This window comes from Protopterus annectens, chromosome 9.part0, assembly GCF_019279795.1.
Source record: "Protopterus annectens isolate FY-2018-M chromosome 9.part0, PAN1.0, whole genome shotgun sequence".
Lineage (NCBI taxonomy): Eukaryota > Metazoa > Chordata > Ceratodontiformes > Protopteridae > Protopterus > Protopterus annectens.
The window spans coordinates 827,508,454-827,532,788 of record NC_056743.1 but is presented as its reverse complement, the minus strand read 5'-3'; the positions used below and the strand labels follow the sequence as shown (position 1 = coordinate 827,532,788).

The 24,335-nt window shown below is 37.7% G+C and overlaps 1 protein-coding gene across 1 annotated transcript in view; it reads right to left on the bottom strand.

Moving 5' to 3' along the window:
• PNPLA6 (patatin like phospholipase domain containing 6) overlaps positions 1-24,335 on the bottom strand; it is a 1,368,928-nt gene that overhangs the window by 181,397 nt on the left and 1,163,196 nt on the right. Inside the window, exons 27-28 of the mRNA XM_044083495.1 lie at positions 21,952-22,108; positions 21,716-21,832 (exon numbers count right to left, since the gene is read on the bottom strand). Coding sequence (XP_043939430.1) covers positions 21,716-21,832; positions 21,952-22,108 — 274 coding nt within the window. The remainder of the gene's footprint in view (positions 1-21,715; positions 21,833-21,951; positions 22,109-24,335) is intronic.

Below are 24,335 nucleotides of genomic sequence, written 5' to 3'. Positions count from 1 at the left end.
CACCGCATGACTATGGTAGTATCTGTAAGGTCCCAAGGACCAAGGATGATTCAGGGAGTTAAATGTCTTAATCACAGCAAGCATCTCTTTTACATTTATGTGCTTGAGTCTGTCCTTGGTCTCACACACCTTGCACTTTTATCCCTCCTGAAACTGTTCCCCAAGCAAAGTCCAAGGAGTCTGTGGTGACTGCTTTGGAACAGGGAGGAAGGTGTGGAGACCCTGATTTAAGAATATTTGCTGTCTCCAAGTGATTTCTCTTCTGACAAACTCAGCTCTGGGATTTAAAAATACAACGGATGTTGGTGCTTTGACCAAACAGACTTCAGATGACACTGTATCTTTCTCGTGTGGAGTCTTACCAAGGGGTATCCTAAGAATCATATATGCCAAGAGATGCAAAACTTTGACGTATTCCCTTGCAGTGACTAAAGTTTAAGTGGAAAACCTTAGAAACAAATGTACATAAGGATCTATTTTTTTTTTTTCTTGTGGAAGAAAAGCTCTTTGAACTGAGGTGCCGAGCTGACACCTCAGAAACACAAGTCTCTGTAAGGAGTCAAAAAGGACTTGAATGTTTTTTTGGAATCCCAGCTTGTGTAAGAGATCTCTAACCCAGGTAAGAGATTCAAGACAGATGGAAAAAGACTCTGCAAAGATAAGCAAGTTGTCTAAATATGGAAAAATGTGGTTACCCTGTAGCTTGCAATTTGCTATAACTGGAGACAGACACTTTGTGAACACTCTTGGCGCCGCAAATAGTCTACAGAGTAAAGCAAAGAACTGACAATGTGGTCCAGACATACAAAATCTTAAGAAACACCTGAAGCCTAGAGGAATATGAATGTGATATGCATTTTTTTAATATAGTGTTACCAGAAAACTTGAATGAGGAAGAACAGGTAATAGGTTATGAAGTGACATCATTTTGAATTTGGGTACTTTCACAAACAGGTTTAGGAAATAAATATCCAGAACTAGTCTCCAGGCATTTTCTTTCTTTACTAAACATAATATTGAATAAAAACTTCTCCCCATCTGAGAAGGAGGAAATGGTTCTATCACACCCTTGGAGAGCACATGATGAAGGGCAGATAGAAATAAAAGACTCTGGTCTGGTGGATATGGGCTTACTACGTGGAAAGAAGGAATTTCCTCCCACTGTAGTGGTGGATTTAGGCCTTGGCACATGGCCGCGTGCTCTCCCCTTTTAAACTTCAATACAAACTGGCAAAAAAAAAATGTACATTTCTCCCTTAAGGATGCACTATGCGTGCAATTTTTCTTCAAGGATGCACTCAGTGGGTGAGTGTGTCTTTGCATACATCATACTAAAGACGCACACACAATACAGATTTAAATATTGGAACTGGACTGCTTTCATACTTGATTTTAAACAAGATCGTGCGACCTGCTCAGCTGGTGAGTGAAATGCGAAGTGTATGCTTGTGTGTGTGGGTCAGTATGGAGATGACTGACGTACGTGTGTTCATTCAGAAGGTGAGTGAGATGACAGCAGTGTGTGTTTGTGTGCGTGCCCATTCAGAAAATGAGTGTGATGAGAGAGTTGTGTGTGTCTATTCAGTAGATGAGTGAAATAACAGGTGCATGCGTGTGTCCGTCCATTCAGTCAGAAGTAGTTGAGATTAGAGAGGTGTATGTGTCTGTTCAGTATATGAGTGAGATGAGAGAGATGTATGTGTGTGCGTCTGATCTGTAGATGAGAGAAGTGCGTGTGTTTCCAGTCTGTAGATGAGAGAAGTGTATGTGTGTCCATTCAGCAGATGACTGAGATGAGGGAGGTATGTGTGTATGTCCGTTCAGTAGGTGAGTGAGATGCAAGAGGCTTGTGTGTGTGTGTCTGTTCAGTAGGTGAATGAGATGAGAGAGGTGTGTGTATGTTTATGTGTCCATCCATTCAGCAGATGACCGAGGTGAGAGAGGTATATGTGTCATACCTCTCAACTGTCCAAACTTTCGCAGACTGTCCAGATTTTTTCTCTCATATTTTTGGCCTCTTCCTCATAAAAGTTGTGTTTCTTTGAGAAACCGCTAGAGGATCTAAGGATCAAGGTCACTAAATAAATGACATGCATTTGAGTTTTAGACTTTGTATCCTTCAAAAAATGCATGCTAACACAAATCCTGTTATTCTATCAATGTTCTAAGTTTATAAGAGCAATATTTAAAATGTGTCCTTATTTTTGGTCCTTTGTCTCACCATTATGTCAGGCTTTGTCCAGATTTCTTGAGCAAAGAGGTTGAGAAGTATAATATGTGTGCGCGTGTGTGTGTATTTGCGTGTCTGTTCAGTTGGTGAGTGAGATGAGAGGTGTGTGTGTGTGTGTGTGTGTGTGTGTGTGTGTGCGTGGGGGGGGGGGTCTATATTAGAACATCGAAATTTCACAATTTTGAATGTTCTAATATCGATCCCGATTCAGTGAACGCCAAAAATAGCGAAATGACAGAAAACCAATTTTTTTCCTAGGGAAAGAATTTGGTTGTCCATTTCTGTCATTTCGCTATTTTCAGCGCTGTGGTGGAAAGCTACGGGTCGGGTTCAGGTAAGTGTGCGATTGGGCGCAGGTTAGGTGAGTTAGGGTTCGGGTTAGGTATGTGTGCGATTGTGTGGACGTGAGGGTTAGGTGAGTTAGTGTTAGGGCGCAGGTTAGGTATGTGTGCGATTGTGTGGATGTGAGGGTTAGGGCGGGTTAGGTGAGTTAGGGTTAGGGCACAGGTGAGTGTGTGATAGTGACAGACCTTAGGGTTAGGGTTTGGGTTAAGGTAAGTGGATAGTTAGTGGTGTTTGTACAGTTTAGTGTAGGGTTAACTGTAAGATTTTAGGTGTATGTGTGTGGATTGCTGTTTGTTTGGTGTGCTTGTGTTTTGTGTGTGTGTGTGTGTGTTTCGGAACAGCAAATTTATTCCCTAGGAAAAAATTTGCTGTTCTTCATGTTTGAGAACATTCGAAATTGTGAAATTTCGATGTTCTAATATAGAGTGTGTGTGTGTGTGTGTGTGTGTGTGTGTGTGTGTGTGTGTGTGTGCGTGTGTGTGTCCATTCAGTAGGTGAGTGAGATATTTTATTGTACGGTGTATTCCACATCATGCAGTTAGTTTTAAAACTTTCATCCAGTCTGTTCTCCAACATTAGAGCAATAGTATTTTTGCGTGTGTTTTATGGCATATAAACTTTGTATATCTTTTGAATATTAATTATCTAATATATTTTAGTCTGTCATTGTTTGATAAGGCTGCCGCTAACATGTAAACAAGTTGCGTACTATATTGTGTAAACTGCTAGGTTTAATACTATTTTACTTGGTTTCTGTCCACAGGCAAATTGTAAGTTCTTTGCAGTCTACATACCCACAAAACAGACTGGACAGCTAAAAACATCACCAGTTGAGTAATATGTGCTTCTTTAGTATTGATTGACCCTATTACACACAGACTAAATAAAATCTTGACACAGATCCAAAAATACTTTTGAATGGAAGTAGAGCAAGACTAATCATTGTGCCCTTTCTATACAAATTAGTGTTTATCATAGCTTATCACAACTGATTGAAATTCAGATTATTTTTTTCCTCTTCCAGTTGCTGAATATACCATGGGAAAAGTGCTCTGCATTTTTTAACTTTATCCCTTGAATTTATGCAATTTTATAAACCATTTTAACTTCAGAATTTATTCCTTTAGTGGAGCTCTATAACATGGAATGGTGTTCAGTTTACCTGAATTGTATTATAGCCCCATAGCTGAAAAAATTGCTTTCAACTTTCTTTTGTTTCATCCCTCTGTAACATAAGAGAACAAAGCATAGCAAAAAGGACAAGTTACAAAAACTGGTTAGTTAGAAAATGAATGACTTATTTAACTGATTGACCCAAGTTGTATTTGCAAGTATGAGTTCAATCGGTTTACCTTCATATCATCGATCACATATGATTGACCGGCCACATCGTCAAACCGTTTCCACAAAACCAGAACCGCGAAAACTTTTAAAAAGTCGAATAACTGTAGAATTTTGACATTTCTGGCCATGCCACACCTACAAACCAGTGCTACCATGGGTCAAAAAGGGGGCGAGATTTTGCCGCTCGGATATGTGGAATTTGACATTCGGGACGTTCGCACTTCGGTATTCGCGGAAGCGGGGTCAACCATAGTGAGATTGGCGTTATGAAGGTAAACCGTTAAATCTTGCATGAGCATTTTATAATATAGGGTTCTCCCCCAAAGTTATTTTTTATTAATATTTCTCATTCAGTGTATACCATCTGAAAATAACCACAAAATATTTTTAAAGATGTATACTGTGTATTTTTATGAATTTACAATGAGAGCAATGTGTGGTCCATTCTGTAATAAGTGAGTAAACTGACTGCTATGCCACATACTTGTGGTATTAATCTGGGACAGCCCAAAACCCCAGGAAAAAATGTTACATGGGTTTATACACAGTTAATTGTACGAAGATTGGCAGCAAGTAAAAGCTAATGATTAATTTAATAGTGTTTGAATGTTGTATGGGTGTGTCCTGAAATTTGCCACTCACACATATGTGCTGTAATTTCATTTCCTTGATTTACTATACTGCTATCTGTCAAAGGAAGGACTAGTTTATTGTTAAACACAGATGTTGACTTCATGTGAATGTGTAGAGATCTGCATGGTGTAGCAGCAGAAGACACATTTTACTGCCCTTTATCCTTATTTTATCATTGCCCATGCATCAGGTGGGTCAGATGCATTCTCTTAACGTCTTATGATGCATAGCATTTTTATTTAGAAATGTTCAGACATTACAGCACATTTGGTGTATTTTTTTGTAAATGTAGGAAAGTGAGCTTAAATGTATAATCAGAGGATATGTCCCATTTGTATACTGTAAGCATATTAAAAGTTGGTGATAACTGTATATGGAGGTAGACTGTCACACTTAATATAGACAAAGCAACACAGTAATGATGACAAAGCACTGTGTTTATTAAAAACAGAGGTCTACACATTTGCTGTGTGATGGACAAGAATTTCCTACTTTGCACTACTACAACTACACCACAATGATGCGTAAGTGTTGTCAGATTATCTTAAGGTGATCTTTTCACAGACCCTACCCTCAGTGTTCTACTTCCTTAGCTCTCACCATCTTATGTCCATCATCTACCTTCAAGACTGCACCCTCCCTTCTGCAAATTCCTGGATCTGCCACTGCACTGCCATCTATAGCTGTGAGAAATGATCTTCAGAACGTATTTGTCTGAAACTATCTGTTGCCAAAGAGAAAAGTGGAGATTCAGACTTTCTGGAAGGAAAATTGGGCTGCCAGGGGGGTGGGTCTGACAAGGTCCCTTTAACAGTCATTCTGACTTGATGGACTGTCTTTGGTTTTGGAAGGTTCCAGAATTCTTTGTCCCTCCTCCCGCTATTTCTTCTTAAATATCTATTTATCTGCATTTTGTCAAGACTGTTTTATTTAGTTAGTTAGTTCTGCATACATGCCAAAACTGTATGACAGATTAAATAATCCATTAGAAAATCTAGAAAGGGAGGGCTGAAATTTTTTGGAAATTCCTTGTATCAGCTTATCCCTTTCATCACACTGTTTGATCACCTCTGCAACAGAGAGGCCAAAAACTATATCTCTACCCAAGGAGAATTTAAAATCTCATTTTCATCATCATATGGGAGGTTCTGAGAATGCAGCCAGGCAAACCTCCTCAACACAGTACTAATGGCCAAAGCCCTGGAGGAAGTATCAACTAACTCGTACACACACTGTAAACAACAAGCATTGACTTATACAATGCAACTAATTTATTTAAAGATTTTTCCTCACAAGAAAAAACTGCAAACAAAACATTCCCCATACTTTCACGATTAGTCAGAACAAACTTCAACATACAAGCCTGACAATTCAAAATCCTGAAAATCAAAGTTGTAGAAGCACACACTTTTTCCCAAACTTATCATTAATCTTTCCATTCTTATCAGAAAGAGTTTGTAGGATTTGAATTAACTACATATTTAGCAGCAGTAGGATCAAGTAAAGCTACAGCTGCCGAGTCAGGTTTTGGGAAGATTATGTAAAAACTTAAAAGACTGAGGAACTTTATAAATTCCATCTGCCTTTTTAGGGGCAGCTGGATGACTATCTGGAAAATTATAGGCAGTAACACACATATCCTCCAAAGCTACAAGAACTGGAGCAATGGGTGAAGGTTCTGGAAATTCCTTTTGTATAAGCTCATAGCATTTTCTGATGGACGTAGAAATCTCAGTGGCTCCCAATGAGAACACTGGCACAATGTAGAAGCAGTCTAAAAGAAAAAGAAACCCTGACAGGGAGAATAAGAAACTGAGCCCTCTTCAGAGTCTGAATCAGAAATCTAATCAGAAAACCCTATATCTCTCACTTCATTTTCCTGTCCAGACTTAGAAATGTAAATCTGTTCAGGAAAAGAGTTATCCCCGTTTCTTTTACCAGAAACTAATCTACAAGAAGGATCAATAGCCTGAATTAAACCCTGAGCCAAATCCAGTAAACTACTCCTGTCTAAGGAAATTTGAGGAGGAGTACATACATTCGTTTAGTTTTCTGTTTCTTTTTGACAGGAAAAATGGGGAAACATGCAAATCTCTTCAGGAAAAGAGTTATCCCCGTTTCTTTTACCAGAAACTACTTTATAAGAAGGAATAATAGCCTGAATTAAACCCTGGGCCACACTCAGTAAACTACTCCTGTCTAGGGAAATTTGAGGAGTACATACATGTTAAGTTTTCTGTTTCTTTTTGACAGGAAAAATGGGGCAAACAGTGTTATTAATGGCAGCTTCCCAAAGGATGGGCACAACATTCTGACAAAACAGTGAAGCCTTCCCTGTTCCCTCTCCCAGGACAGATTAGAGTGGCTCTTCCTTGCTCAGTGAGAGCATGTGGCTAACTCCCAGTCCATGGTGGCTGCAGGTGCTATATAAGAGGGAAAAGGGGTAAAGTAAAAGTAGTTTGACGTACAACTAATGGCAACAGCACAGTTACCCATCTACGGCTGAGGCAAACTGCTAGGTTGCTGTGGTTGCAAAGACTGTTTGCTTAACTTTTTTTTTTCTGTAGCTGGAAGAAGAACCAACCACAGACTGGCAGTTTGTTCCATAGTCATGCCAAAAAGGTGCCTCTTTTCCAAGGGGAAAACAAGCAGCAAGAGCCAGTAAAACTTAAAAGTCTTTAAAAGTCACTTTTTCACAGTAAAACTCAGTGCAAAAGTGCTTTAAAACTCTATAGATAAACAATTTCTCCTTTTCAATTACTTTAAGTGATTTTTAAACTGAAAAGAAAAAAAAAAAAAAAGAGTACGCTCATTTAAAAGCACAGCACAGTCTCATGACAGTCAATTAAAACACAAACTCCTAGCATCAAAATATCTTCCCAAAAAGAGAACATTATTATAAAATAAATAATTTGTTAAAATGGAAGTTTTTTTTCTCCTAAAGGGAACTTATCAGTCCAACGAAGGAACATTACAAGCTAACCATTGATGTTCGAATGCCTCAGAGGAGTGTACGTTTTGATGACAAGAAAGCTCTGAAGGTGCCTGGCATCCAAACCTGTCTTGTTAGTCAGCTCAAGCTGACTGACGGTTTGGGTGTGTGGTAGGTGCCCTGAAGCTTTGGAAGTTGGCCAGCTGTTATATCCTCTGCAGGATATAACCCATACAGCTAAGGCTACTGCAGCAGTGATCAATATGATGAATGTGTGAACTTACTTGGAGGAGCGCAAACAGAATTTACATATTTTTCTCTAAGGCACAATAACTGGGCTAGTGTAAGTAGACATAACATTTCACAGGAGCAGATCTGAAACACATTTAGTAACTATATCAGATCATGCACCAATTAGGACTAAGATAAGGAAACAGAGCAATGAAGTAATGAACAGTAAATTAACATTTGTGGCAAACGTAAGGGCTGTTGTAAGGAAATATTATACAGCTATTAAGGACAAACAAGTTATAAAACAGTGGTTAGACCTCACATTTAGGAATTGTGATTTATGTGGCTGTTTGTTCTTATAACAGGAACCAGATAAAAAGGCTGGATATAATACAGAGGTATTTTACAAACCAGACAATAGAAGTAAGCAAGACAGCATGTTCCTTGTCTCAACAAATTATAAACTGGTAAGGGCTGATCTGGTAGTTGGGCATGCACAAAAAACGGTTAAGTGCTTACCTGGGAATTGTTACAAATCATGCTGCTGATATTCATAACAAAGGATTTGTTGATGTTTTCTGTTATGTTAGAAAGTTGAAATGGTCTTTTCGCTGCAAAACAGTTTTATTATGGAATGTACTTCCTTACAGAATAAGAAAATATGTCAGCTTACTCATCTTTAAGAGTAATTTGGATAGCTGATTGGGTAATAGGGCAAATGACCATACCTTGGTAGGTGGTAAGCTCATACTAGGCCTAAATTAAAGATTTCAGCTTGATTAAAGCACACAACGAAACACTGAAACGGCAGTAAGCAGTTCAGTTACAGACTGGTCGAGAATCATTGAATGTGAATGCCCACAACACCGAAAATAATTTTTTAGCCTTGCCCAGAATGGAGAGGTGTGAGGAGGACTATGGAAACAGTTACAATGCCTACCAGATGGAAACGAGCTCTGCCAACAGCCCTGGGCAGCCAGTAATGAGATCAACAAGAAGGAAAGGCAGAAAAGGGTACTAAGAGTGCATTATTCAAGTGGAGGCACTCAAGGAGGACCACATAATAACAGAAAGGTACTGTCTCAGTTCAAAGTGTACAAGCTGAGTAGTTTAGTGTTAAATGATGATATGTACTCTGTTTGTGAAAGGGTTCCCTTTTGTTCCTAATTTTATGATGGACATACCTCAGTTGTGTTTACAGATAAAAATGTATATTTGTCAGTTAAATTTGAGAATACATTTCAAAGATAAAAATGTCAATGTCAGTAACAAAGTTTTTCGGAGGAAGAGCACCTTTATTCCACCCTCCAATTTTCTGACTTCATTGTATGAGCGTTTGTGTGAAGAACAATTTAGAAAGATTGTGGGTACCACAAGGATGAGTGGGGAACAACTTAACTCAAGGTGAAAGAAACGCTGTTAATCATCTGAGTAACAATATGTCGGTGAGGGTGATGAAACCCAATGGGGAGGAGGGTGTAATAGTTATAATGGACTATTGAATTTATGCCAGGCAAATGATGGACATTTTATACGGCACCAAGAGTTACAGATTGGTGTCTAGAAATTAAACAACACTTGCTTATTACAAACTGGACATGGTGTTGAGTGATACGTTAAGCCAAGTGACATCATTCAAGATATTTACTGATATTTGAGAGTGGACAATCCATGAATTCCGGCAATCTTTGGAATTCCAAAAGTCCACAAGAATTATAAAGACCCACCCGTTAAGGCCCATAGTGACAGCAAGGGGGCCTAAGACTGAATCATTAGTTGTTTTTGTGGACTTTGACTGCAAGCACCTTGAGTCCCACGTTTTGAGAGACTCTTGGCATTTTTTTTTTTTTGGAACTGCTGAATGATGCTAAAAATAGTGGTGATATTATTTTAGGGACTACTGATTTAATTAACCTAATAACGCTTTGGCAAGACACAGTTTAAGTTGTGAATGTTTTCATAAGTTTTATTTTTTAGTTTTGGAACAGGTGGATACTAATAGGTTTGTTGATTCAAGTAATAATTATCTGGAAATGTTAGAGTTAAAATGGCAAGTTTTTCTTAGGGCTGATGTGAGTCCAGGTTTGAACAAAACCATTTCCATTAAAAGTTTATTGAAATATAAATATATATAAGACATTATTCTTTATATTGATTGATATAAATGTTATTTTTATATTTTTACACTGATGTAATATACTACATATTTTTTTTCTTATTTAGAAGGTTTTCATGCACTTTTTATGGTTTGATGTAATGTTGCTTTAATTATTTGTTCAAAGTCTGAATTACATTGTGATGTCATTAGTTTGACTGTATTTAAATGGTCTGATTTTTAAATGAAATATTTCTGAAGAAGTTCTGATAGTAAAGGAATAAAAGTGCTAAAAATCTGATTCCTGTTTTTATTTGAGCTATGTACACACAGTGGTGAATTTATTTGTTTAAGTAGTTTCAGTTTATTTGCACTGTAAAAAAACTTCTCAATAAATTAAAACCATGCTCTAATGCCCCCGACAACATACCATCAAACTATCTAAAGTTAGCTGCTGATGGCATAGCCCCCCCACCATCTGTATTCTCATTAACTGCTCCATCCAAGAATCTTATGTACCCCTCCTTTGGAAAAAACCTGCATCATTCCCCTACACATAGGAGCCAACAAAACTGATATCCCCAATTTCCGCCCCTTAGCCACCCTCTCCCCTATCACAAAAATACTTGAAAAATGTATTCACCCACAACTTCTATCCTTCTTTTTAGACAATAACCTCCTGACCCCTACACAACACGTTTCGGACCCCACCACAGTGCCTCCACAGCCCTCTTATCATTCTTTGACATTATCAACCATGCCCGAGACTCAGGTAATGTTTTATCCTCCCTCTTCTTAGATCTATCCAAAGCCTTTGATACTATTTCCCATACCTTACTATTGTCAAAGCTCTCAAACCTTAACCTCTCCGACTATCAATTGTTTTTCCAGTTACCTCTCAAACAGACAACAGGCCATTAAATGGGACAGCTGTACCTCTTCCTACCTTGACACCCTCACTGGCATGCCCCAAGGTTCTATCCTAGGCCCTTTATTATTCAATATCTTCAGTAATGACTTCCATCATTGCATCCTAAATGCTAAAGTCATCCAATACACAGATGACTCTACTATCATCTGCTCTGCTGAATCCATCCCTAAACTCATGCAAGTAACTCAGGCAGCCTTTAGTAGCACTGAGACCTGGATGCTAAATAACCATCTAGCCCTTAATGCAACCAAAACCAAAATTATGATCTTTACCCCATCTAAGAACTTCACAATAAATAAAACCCCCTACTGAAGTAGTCCCCCACACCAAGCTTCTTGGAGTCCTTAGTGATGAACTTCTAAAGGTTGACATTCACTTTCAAACTAACATCAAAAAAACTCACCAGAAACTCGGCATGCTCTACCGCCATAACTGCTACCTAACCTCCCCAACTAGGCTTACCCTCGCCACCACTTACCTCCTCCTCTCTCTCTTGTATGGGGAACCTATTGTCAACAACCTTCAAGCCACTCTCAGAGCTAAACCGGCATCCTGCTACAATCAAATCTTTAAGTTTGCTACAAGCTCCAAATCTTCCTCTCACCACTGCGACTCATTACACTCAAGAACTGGTTACAGCTCCCCATCCATCTCTCTTTCATTCAACTCACTACTACCCATAAACTCATTTTCAGTCCTTCCCTCTTACATTCCCTCTCCTCCATCCTTACCATGCAACTTCCTGAATGATCTGTCAGGTCCAATAAACAGAACCTTCTTGAACTGTATAAACCTTTATGTACACATGGCCAATGTCTATTATCCTTCTCACTAGCACAAAAATGGAATTCACTTCCTCCCCATATTCGGACCACCCAAAATCTTCCTGCCTTCAAGACCCTACTCTGCTCTCATCTCTCTTCTACCTGGGAGTGCTCCTGCTCCCACCCTTCCTAAACTCCTTCTATAGCCACATTGCAATTAAAGACAGCATCTCAAAATTTCTAGCTATCCTCTCTGTTCTTTTCCTGCTCTGTCTCCTACAACTTCCCCTTAAAATTTTCTCTCTCTCGCTCCTTAAAAATCTAAGACGCCCTTACACTCCTGTTTTTATATTGTTTAAAATGTGCAATAAATCTGTTATATTGTGTAAAAATGTGTAATAACTCAGTTACTGTTACCACTACAATTTTTTATATTAATAATTGTATTAACTGCTGATATTTTTTTTATGTGTGTACATGGAGCTTTTCTCTCCAGGCCTCCATTGAAAAAGGGCTCACTATGTCCCAATGGACTTTCCCAGTTAACAAACTATAAATAAATAAATAAAACAGCTTCCAATGTTTGGTTTAATATCATCAAGTAAAGCTTGTAGACATATCCAAGAATAACTCCTCATCACAAAACCAAACGCTGCAGCCCTGGAAAAGGCATCAGCAGCATCATAGCTACATTTTATGGCGTGACGGGCATCCTGGAAAGATCCAAGGATGGATAGAGCTGAAGCCTTCCCATCAGAATCATGAAGGTCAGAGACCACAGAAGCTACCTGAGAAAGAAGGGCCAAAATATACGTGGTCATGTGGGTTTGGTAATTAATAGCCCTAAAAGACAAGATGGCAGAAGTATAAACCTTTTTACCCAGCCTCTCTACAGCTCAGCTATCCTTATTTGAGGGAAGTAGCGTAACAGATGGCAACAGCTTAAAAGGCTTGTCAGAGGAAACAGAAACCACTAAATGGTCAGCAAAAGGGCACGTACACAAAAATTTGCAATCCTGAGGCCCCTTGTAGAACCTGTCAGGTTTCTTACAAGCTGGGGTTGAGCATCAGCAGCCATAGAGGCAGCAGAAAAGATGCCAAAAGGGCTGACAAAACTGGAGGAACAGCAGATAGTTTAGCAGACCCCATCTGTAAAAGCTCATAGTATCTTTTTTGAATGTCAGGGACCTGGGAGCAATCCCAACTGAAGTGAAGTACTCTACCATACGAGCAATAGTATCCCCAAAGGATAATTCTTCCAAGGGGAGTACAAGCTTAAAGAATCTTCTTCCTCAGAACCATAGTCTACAGGGGAAGGAATTTGACAGAAGTAAGCTAGGGATTCCTCCCCAAGTCCAAGTCTTCGTGTGAGGAATCTATTTCTCTAGGCCTCTTTTTAAGGGGTAGAAGACCAGACAGAAGTAGGGAGAGACACCCCTTGAGGAGGCTTCAAAGCCATTAAAGCACTAAATAGACGCTGAGCAAAATCTTGCCATTCACATTGGGGGTCTTTAACAAATGGGGTAATGTGTTTAGTTTTTTGTTTCTTGTCGAGCCAGACGTCCACCCAAAAGACTCTTGTTAGTTCAGACCCTTGGTGAGATTTTAAAACCATAGTTGGAACCTCTTTCTTTACTAAAATCTGAGGAATCCCCCTCGGGCCCTCGGAAATAATCAGCTGAGGTTCCCCCTCAACATCTGGAAATGACAATGGAAAAGCCTCTGAAGGCTGTGAGAATTCGGATCCATGCTGGCCTCCGATGGGGTTGAGGCAGAGGTAATCTGAGCAAGCACTGGACAGTCTTCAGAGTCTTCACTAGCTTCTAGAGAGATATTCAGGGGAGGATGGACAGCAAACCCGATCAGGCCTAGGTTTTTAGGCCTTCTTTTTAGCAGATGGCTGACCCTCAAGATGGGAGGATTCCGCAGTAGCACCCTGTGCCAACAGCTTAAGTCATTGGTTTTCAACGTACATGGATAAGGAAGATAAGCAACTATGAAGGGTCTTTGGGACAAAAGCTTGACAGATTGAGCACTGCACATGGTTGTATGAAGCACCTAAACAAAAAAAAAAAACAATAGTCACAATGGTCTTTACAGGTAATCTGCCTCCCACACTGACATTTTCCCCTCTTGAATGACATGGACGGAAGTACAATACAATAAAAAAAAAAGCTACAGAAGTAACACCAATGATGCACCTATCTGAAGACAGCTTGGTAACCAGCACAAGAAAAAAGTGCTCAGGTTAATGTTCATCAATGACATTCAGACTGGCAGCAAATAAGTTTTGATTGTGTCCGTACATCACCTTTATACCCTATGCCTTACAAGGGGAGCATACATGTGATGTATGGTGCCTACAAAATCTGTCTGGATGCTGGGCTATCCTTGGCAGGAGATCCCTTATGCAAAGAATCCTGCAACAGTGATATGGAATGACATCTTTATTAGCAAAAATGCAAACCCACCAGCAGAAAAAGTTGACCCTGATAATAATGTGACAAAAGAGCAAAGCATTAAAAGTTGGAGACAGCAGAGTGTTCATGGAAAATGATTATTCACTGTACACAAGGCAGAAGAGAGACAAATGTATTCCAGTAATCAGGGAACACAAAGAGGCAGGTGTGAGATTCAAGCTGCTGTATCAAGCTGTCTTCAGAATATTTTTTCCTAAAGGATCAAAGTAATTTTTTCATGGAGAACAGGCTAAGGTGGAAATGCAAAAGTTTGTCCAACAAAAAATGAGCCCTCAAGCAGAAGGAGTCACTGCTTCTCATTATTTTGATAATAAAGCACATGGTGAAACTTTTTCCATTGTTCCAAAGGGAAATGCTTGAGAGACAAAAAGAATAGGAGTTGACCAGAAGAATCATGAGTACCATGGTACTGAACCAGAATCTGGAATTGGGAGATGGAGATGAACAGGAAAAATACCAGTAACACAGAAATTAGTGAATAAAGGTGAGATTGCAAAGCATCCATTGCTTTTTTGAAACACTGCTGTATAGGAATAAGTGGAAAGACTGGGCTTTCATTCATTTAGTTAAACCTGTGAGGAACTAAAAAGCATTTGCCTCACTTAATGTAATTAATCTTGGAAGGACTCTGACGGAAGGGGAGGAAGAAGGAAAAAGGCAACTAAGTAAAACAATTTATTTTGTTAAAGGAAAACTCCACCTTACAGCCAAAAAAACTGTTTTCACCCTCTCTCTACTTTCGGAGTTATTTTAATATTTTAAAATCACTCTGCTTTTTATAGAATTTTGTTTTCTGCAAAATGGCTGTCAATACGGCGTGAAATATCAACATCATCTTATTTTTCTTCAAGCCTCTTTCCTATAATCCATTTCAAGTCATGCTAGAAATAAGGAAGTAATACAACCTATTACTACACTTTGTGTATATACAGCTATGTACTATTCCATTGATTATATTATGTTCTTCTTATCCATTGTATCCATAAGATTGTTTTGCTCTTTAATATTGTTAATTTGTCTCTATTTGTATGTATTTGTATGTCTGTTTGGGGCTTTTCCCCTTGGGTCTCCACTGAAAAAGGGTAAATTCTTACCCAGCTGGACCAACCCGGTTAACAAATGCGAAATAAAAATAAATAAATAAAAATAATGGGATTAGTGTCATTCAGGGTCATCTTATATACTCTCTGTAACAGGACTCTTCCTTTATTTCTTGAATGGCCCTCATTTGTGTGCATCTCAGGGCTTGTTTTACAGTATACTAAGGAATTATACAGCTGCAACCAAAACAGTTGTGAAATTGCAGGCCTTTGTTCAAAGTATCTTTTTGTAGTTCAAGATGAATTAACAGCCCCTCCTCCTACACTTTGGTAAATGTGCCGATACTTTGCAAAAATTACAAAAAACAATAGTCTGACTTTTTCTCTAAATGTTAGACATCTTTGATACTACATTCAAGTCATTTTAAAATGTGTAATAGTATAAACAACAAACATTTAAAGTTTAGCATTTTAATACTGTGATGTTGCTTATGTAAATCTGTCAAAAAAGAGGTGACAACTGCTTTTGAACCATTGACTGATTTAACTGCTCTGTTTTGCTCTGAAAGGCACGGCTATATTAGACGCAGTTGTGAATCATTGTAAGTTCTCTTCTTCTCTGCAATAAAGACAATGGAAAGCAATTATACACCTCTCTGTCTTGTTTACAGCAGCTTGAGCCCCTGACTACAGATTTCTCTGTGTTTGTGGTATGTCATGCAAGTGCAGACAAATTCCTCTGCAACTCATGTAAGAAGTTATGCTTAAAACAAGTGAGTTGTCTTACCCCCCCCCCCTTCCTTTGATACCAAAGTGAGGAAATGAAAGTTTTATAAAGTACAAGCAGGTTTCAGGTACCTACATAGTACTGGATTCGTACTGTAGGAAGAAAAGCAACCTAAAAGCGGAGTTAAACTGTAGGAGAAAGTGGAGCATTCATTTAATAGTATTTCTATGAAAATTTTCACAATATAAATTGCATATTTTACAGTAAAGTATTTTTAGCTGTTCTTATATGTCAAAGTTATTAAAGTAAATAGATGCCTTTTTTCTTCTCTTTTCTTTCTTCTTGATCGGTACTGAAAAATATAAGCAGTACAGTGCAAAAAGAAGAAAAGCTAGACAAAAGTGTGTTTAAATCATAGGCTGTAATCTTAGGTTGTTCATGTGGGGAATGGGGTGTAAAGATATGCAGATTGCATTATCTGTAGAGCTGATATGTTTCTCCCATTTTTACACAGGTGAATATCTGGATTAAGACCACTGGCTCGATCTAATAAATTTGAAGTGGAAACAAGTATGAGAACACTGAATATAATGAAAATGTTTTCTTTAGTAATAAATGTTTCAGATTATCTTCAGGCTGCAGCAGAGGACTACATTTTCCTTTTTTCTCTTATTTTTTATACAGGCAAGCTGATAATAGGGCAATAAAAGACAACAATGACTTCTACAATGCTAAAAGTTATTGATTTCTGAAAGCATACAAGTAGTTTTCACATGGGAGGGGGGATAAAAATAATAATAAAAAAGAACAGAGACTAATTAGTGCAAGAATTAGCACAGGCAACAGCATGCATCTTAGCATGAATAACCTCAATTTCAGGTTAATCAGGGCATGTGCTAGAAATGGTCTATTTAACACAAATGTTCCTATTAGGAGGATTAAATGTCATTATCTGAATATGTACATAGTCGTGTGTTTGTATTAAGTTAAAAAGTTATGGTGGGTGTTTTTTTATCTTTTCTTTTTTCATTTGTTTGAGGGTTTTTATTAACACAAAACATCTTGTAAAATGTAACATTGGTTCCAATGATGATGACAACAAAAATGTATACACAAAAATGAAATAATAATTATATTAAGAAATGCAGAGTGCAAATAGCTATGCTATAAGATACACATTTGGAAAAAACTGAACATGTGTTTTTTTTTTTATAAAGAAAGGATTTCAGGATGGATATTTTGCAGAACATCAGGGACAAAGGAAAAGATACTTATACTAACTGCTACAGGAGCTCCAGTAGTGAAAGAAGAGGAAGAAAAAGATAACAATGGCAGACTTCTAGTAATAAGGGGCTACTGGCAAGGAATGGGGATTACCTTGACACGTTTTTAAGAAAATAAGGGAGTACCTGGATAACATGCATGAGTTTAGAAAGATTGCTTTTTTTTTTTGATAATAACTCAACAGCACAAATGACTTGGGCAATAGAAAGTAGAATGGGTTGTTGCCATACTTGAACAGCCTACTTATGACAAGAAAATCTAACCACAGATCCTGTAGAGGTATTACAGATATTTCAGAAATGTTATCAAAATCTGTCTAAAGCAGAGAAGTAGGGAAATCAAGAAACACAAATGGAAATATTTATGGAAGACTTAAATATGCTAAGGTTAGAGGCAGATGAGGCTCAACAGCTAACAGTTAAGATAGGAGGAGATGAGCTAAACCTGGTGATATATAACCAATCTGTGGAATGTGTGCAGGAATAGATGGTATTCCAGTGGAAATTTGGATGCTAGGAGGGAAGAAAGTGATAATGAACTGGTAGGTTTTGTTCAATGGTATTTTAAAAGAAGGGACGGCACCAGCATCCTGGGAGAAAAACTGTGGTGGCTGTAATAACTAAAGACAGTAAACACCCATCTCATCTAGCTTCATATAAGACCACTTCAGTTTCAAACCATGATTATAAAGTGTTTATGTCTATAATGGCTAAAAGAATGACAACAAAATTGCAAGATGTGGACCTATATGGTTTCATGGGGGGGGGGGGGGGGGCAAACATGTGACAATATTAACAGAACAATGATACTCCAGAGGGAAGCAGAATGCAAGAAAATACTACTACTAGTGGGTCTTGATGCACTGAAAGAATTCAACAGAGTAAGCTGGGATTTTATGAATAGGGCAATAGAAGCATTTGCATTTCCTGATACAGTAATAAGGTTAATTAGAAGGATACATGAAAGATCAGAAGCAAATATCAAAAAGGGAGGGTTCCCCTCCAATAAGATGGGTCTGAAATGAGGAACCAAATGTCCTCTTTCCCCTTTGTCATTTGTGTTCTACTTAGAGCCACTGGTGAAGGAAATAAGGTAATCAGAAATTCAAAGATTTAATTGGTATGGTGTTTTAAAAAGTAGGCTTTATCTGCAGATGATATTATTTTGTACGTGATGTAACCAGAAAAGGATATCTCAGTGTTGTGGAACATTCTGAGATAGTTCCAGAGGTTCTCCAGTTCGATTCTCAGCTGGGGTGCCTTCTTTGTGGAGTCTGCATGTCATCCCTGCATTCATGTGAGTTTCCTATTACATTCCAAAGACATGCCTCTGGAGCTTTTCTCCCTGGGCCTCCACTGAAAATGGGCTCTGTCCCAGTCGATCTTTCCCAGTAAACAAATATTAAATAAATAGTCTAGCAAAAAGCAGAATTTATGGGGACATGACAAAATGAAGTATTTAGGAGTATGGATTAAAAGGGATCTGGTTATCGCAGTTAAGGATAAGTGGGAGGAGACTAAAAAGAAAATACAAAAACTGAGGAACTGGAAGTTCTTCCCTATGGATACAGATAGCAAGACACAAGCAGTAAAATGTTTTAGCTCCTTTAGTTTTATACACAGGTCAAGCATTTATCAACCCGAGGAAAAGTTGTGGACAGTAATTAATAAAGTTTTGAAAGATTTTGTTTGGCATGAGAAGAGGGCAAGAGTCACGTTAAATAAGCTGATCCTCCAAATATATCAAGGAGGTTCAGGGTTACCTGATTTGAAGGGATATTTTACAGCTACACAGGTAAGATTCTTATACAGAACACAAGTGGAGAGCTACAATTCAAAGTGGAATGAGATAATGATGAAGTGACATTAATTCAAAAAATAAGGAAAGAATGGGATTTGAGACACAGATCCTTAAGGAGAATAATACCAGTCATACAGAATATTACATTCATAAAGTAGCAAAAAGTATACCAAGAGCTAAGACAGCACAGGAATAGAGAAAGGAGATTCTGCTGACAGGGGTGACTGCAATTACGGGTACAGAGAATGGAAGAGAGGGGGTTGAAATTTACTGGAGCAAAATGGCAGAGGAAACAAGGTACTGGGAGTAAACAAAGTAAGAAAAATAACAGAATGGGAAGATGCCAAGAAGACATTTGGACTGCAGGCTAGTGATTGTCTTCCCTAACATTGAATGATATCAGTGCATAGCTTAAGAGAAAGGAATGGGGGAATCCTAAATGAAAGACCTGCATTGGTTGAGTTTTTAATTGAATCTAGAACAGAAGCTGCTGTTAAAAAAGTGATAATTAGTAGGGCATATAAAATATTGCATGATAACTATACATCAATCAGAATAGGACAGGAAAGATTGGTAAGTGAGATTAGAAATGCAGTTCACAAAGAAACAATGGTTGGACAATATGCATGGCTCCCAAATATGCAACAAAATCTAGATTTAGAATTTCGGCCTGGAAGTGTTTATACCCCAAGCAAACTCCAAAGAATTTTTCCTCAGGTAGATGGCAAATGTTGGAGGTGCGATGGGAAAGATAGCAGTAACTGGGGACAAATGTTTTAGGAGTATAATGAGTTGGCAGGCTAAAAATTCCATACAGAGTACCCTGCCAGGAATACTGTGCGAGCAAATGACTGCAACTTAAGGAAATTATTTTTTTTTTAAGCTGGGATACAGGATCTGAATTGCCTTGAAATAGTAAGGCCTTGTTAAGTTTAATTCTGGAGGCTGCCAAAAAAGAATTACTGGAAAATTGAAATCAAAACCTATACCAAATATACTTGAAGTAGTGAATACTGCAACAGAGAAAAAAGGAACAGGAAGTGGGATCTTTAGAAAAGTGCAGAAGTATATTACAGAGAAAATGGATATTGTGGGAACAATACATGCAGAAAAATGATTTGGGACAGAAATGAGGTTTAAGAGAAGATAGGAATTGAATAATTTATGCAATGTTGCTTAGATTATATGATACATAACATATATGATGTTTGTGAATGTGAACTTGTTCATATAGTTTGATTACTTTTCTATAAATGCAAGTTTGCCTATGCCATAAGTGATAATTCAATAAAGGTGTTTAAAAAACAACCTACAACATGTTTCTTGTTTAGTGAACTGGACAAACTAGTTTATTTTATTTTGGTCCAAATAAAACAGGCTGCCAAAATATGCTAGCTCAGGAAAAGAATAATTTTGGATATCAGCTTAGAAGCCTTATTTTTACAAGGTATAAATGAACATTTGTAAATCTTGTTGTCAACAGATGTAAGTAGCTTTATGAGATATTAATTCCTATCAGGCTTAAATGAATATCTATGCTTCATTATTTTTTACCACCAGACATCAACAGCAGTTAGTAGATGGACGTTAAAATAATCTGAATTTGCTATTGGATTTTACAACTGTATTTCTTTTATACAAGATTTCTTTATGATCATAAAACATTTTCTTTGTACAATAGGAAAAGCATTAATATCTTATAAATGTAAGGACAGTTAATGTGTGCTTACAGACTTGCATTTAAAAATATGCTCTCTCTCTGTCTCTTTCTTTGGGAAAAGCCATCTTACACTAATAAAATGTTCTGATTTCATAACTTAAGTTTGCGCATTTTCTTGGAAATGTTTTTTCACTGAAGAAGCCTGAGTTTCATGCAGAAAAGGTATGCAACAGTTTATGAGCCTATTGTGGATTATCTTCTATATAATAAATGCATTTTGCTGAATGAACCTGAGTGTTGGAATTGGTGGTTTGCAAGGTAACTCCCCACCCTGTCCCAATACAAAAACAGCTTGTGTGGCTTGCTTATTTTGCTAGCACATGGAAGGATTCAAGTTTTCTAGCTTGCTCTAGTGCTGATTTTAAACTGAAGCTGTCATACTACATACTTCAGTACCATTATCATCTACAGTGACGTTGTACCTGATCACCTGTAACTCAGTGAGTTAACATTCAATAAACTAACATGCATCTACAGTGACGTTGTACCTGACCACCTGTAACTCAGTGAGTTAACAGTCAATAAACTAAGATGGATCTATAGTGACGTTGTACCTGACCACCTGTAACTCAGTGAGTTAACATTCAATAAACTAACATGCATCTACAGTGACGTTGTACCTGACCACCTGTAACTCAGTGAGTTAACATTCAATAAACTAACATGGAGCTATAGTGACATTGTACCTGACCACCTATAACTCAGTGAGATAACATTCAATAAACTAACATGCGTCTACACTGACGTTGTACCTGACCACCTGTAACTCAGTGAGTTAACATTTAATAAACTAACATGCATCTACAGTGACGTACCTGACCAACTGCAACTCAGTGAATTAACATTCAATAAACTAACACGCATCTACAGTGATGTTGTACCTGACCAACTGCAACTCAGTGGGTTAACATTCAATAAACTAACACGCATCTACAGTGACGTTGTACCTGACCAACTGTAACTCAGTGAGTTAACATTCAATAAACTAACATGGATGTCCTGAAGTTATGTTTATATTTTACTTTCTGACCTCATATCCTTCAGAAAATGCATACTAATGCAAAATCTGTCATTTGTAACATATTTTTAAGTGTAGAACTGCACTATTTAAAATCAAAAGGCTGGGTAAAAAGTACATTTCAGTAACAAACCATCTTACCTCAATCCGTTTATCCTGAAAGACTTTTGAAATGCTTGCATTAAAAGCTGATCCAGAAAACATAGAGGTAATTGGATAAGTCAGATCCAGCACTGTTTTAAATACAGAGTTCATTGCCTGAAGAACACAGGAAATGAAGGTACTGTTAGATGGCACAGATCATGTGGCTAAGCAACATTCAAAAGTAAAGCTTAACATGAAGATTAATCATCAGAAACTCAAGCACTGTTTGTTACCTTTGCCCACTCTCTAGCTCTCTGTTTAGTTCTAACAGCGCTCCGCTCTTCTGCATAAAGTGCTCCAATAAATGATCCAATTGAAGTACCTCCCACAAGATCTACAGGAATTCCAATTTCCTCCATGGCTTTAAGAATCCCAACATGAGAACACCCTCTGTGTGGAGAATAACAAATTGGCGCATTATTCTCTAGACATAATGGTGGAAAAAAATTGTTAAAAATCAGGAACAATGATAAATGACAAAACTAGGAAAAATGAAGTTACATTTTCAATAACAACAAAAATGCAGAAGTTACTTCCTTTGACTAGTGTGCTAGTATGTATACTGTTGTTGTCTTGCATAATGCTGAGACAGAAACAAATGTAACTTACTTTTTGGGCCCATCAAATCAGTATACATAAAGGAACCTGAATTAGCTGATGGAAAATTTTCCTCATGTCCCAGGTAAGTTTAAAACCTCTCTATATCTATGGATATACAGTGAACCAGCCCTTCTGCAGGCATTCTTGCTGAACCCAATCATCTATTTCATGAAGCAATGTGCCCTGATTTCTACCATGAGAGAAATATTACTTCTTTCTTCTAGCATCCTCTTTCAACTAAATATACTAACACTACAGCTGCAATACTTTTGAGTAAAGAAAAAAGTCTGTATGTAAGTAAATGACTCACTTTTCACAACGCAGTGCGACCTCAGTTGGTATGTTAAATTGTCAGGCATGTGGAGTTGGAACCGTGTGCAAGAAGGGGCATGGGGAGAAAACCCTTCACAAAAACACTTTTAAAATAATCTGTATGCAAATTTATATTTGTAATATTTTTACTACAAAGTTTATTCCTATTTCACTTTTAGTTTTACACTGTAAAAGACTTTGTAAGCCAACTCAGAGTTCATGACACTGCGTAGTAAACAGTACAATTTAACGTCTCCAAGGCATTTGTATATACTTTATTCCTTCTCAAAATGAACAAAAACAAAAAGAGAATAAAATATGCAGTGTAATAATACTCACTACCTTATGATACAAGGAAGAGACTCAATAGAGTAGTTTTACTCGTACTTGATGTAAAACAAAGAAGACTGCAAAAGCATGTTACATTAAAGATTATGGCACTGTGAAGTCATGGAAATCTAAAAACTGAACCACATTTTAGGTATCTTTAAGCCACTGCCAATTAAACAGCTAATTTCTACCTTTCAAATAAACGATATGAAGTACAGCTTATGAGTTTAAACTCATATAAAAGCAATCATTCCAATAGTATAATGTAGTATGTCACATAGAAAAATAAAATGTGCTTCACATTAAACAGTTGGACTATGTATTGGCCTTTGTACTTCAATGAATTTTACTTTTATGTATAGCATGTACTCTTATTTCACTATCAGTATTTTGTATGTCCTTAAATAGTTACAAACATTTGAAAATTCATTTGACTTTCTAATTAGCAGAACTATTCATAAGCATGCATCAATTTTACTTTTGATGTTGTAGCATGTGAACAAACTGAAAAAAGAAGTTATGCACTTAGCATAATATTCTATTGGTGGTGTCCATTTTCATTCTTCCTCAACTGTTGGGTTCGGATCCGATCCTCAGATACGACTCGGCCATTACTAAAGCTCGTGTCAACCATAAAGCTCTTGAGCACCTCCCCTTACATATCCCAGATCTTGTTTGCTAATTTATTCAAAATAGGACGTGCTAAAATATATTTTCTACAAACGAAACTATATCTGGAAGTCAACATTAAGGACAGTGGTGTCCTTATAGTATCTCATTCTACCTGAAGATTGTTGTGATAAGGGTTAGGGGGTTGGTGGGCAGGAAGACTGAAAATGGACAACACAGATGGAACGTTCTCAGCACACAACTTCTTTATCTGATTATGTCAATTTTCATTCTGTTCTCATCTGTTGGGAGAGTCCCCAGCTACCTAAAAACCCAGGTGGAGTCTAAGGAAGGATATTCCTGGACACAGCTGACCCAAATGCTGCTCTTCCCCTCAAGACCAGATCCAGTTTGTAATGAGTGACAAAGGTACAAGGGTTTGCCCAAGTTGCAGCTGCATATATATCGTCCATGGAAGCTGTAGATAGAAACACTGAAGAAGTTGCCATGGACCTAGTTGAGTGGGCTCTTAGAGATTTTTTCATGGTTAGATCCAACCTACTATACATAAATGAAATACAATACGTCAGCCATCTGGCTAAAGGTTTGCCCAATTTCAAATCTGCAAAGGACACAAATAATTGATCTGTCTTCCTAATTTCTTTTGACCTATGCAAGTAAAAATGTAACTGTTTGTGAACTTCCAATAAATGCAACATATTTTCCCTTTGTTTGCAAATTTATGAAAGAATACTGGTAAATTAAT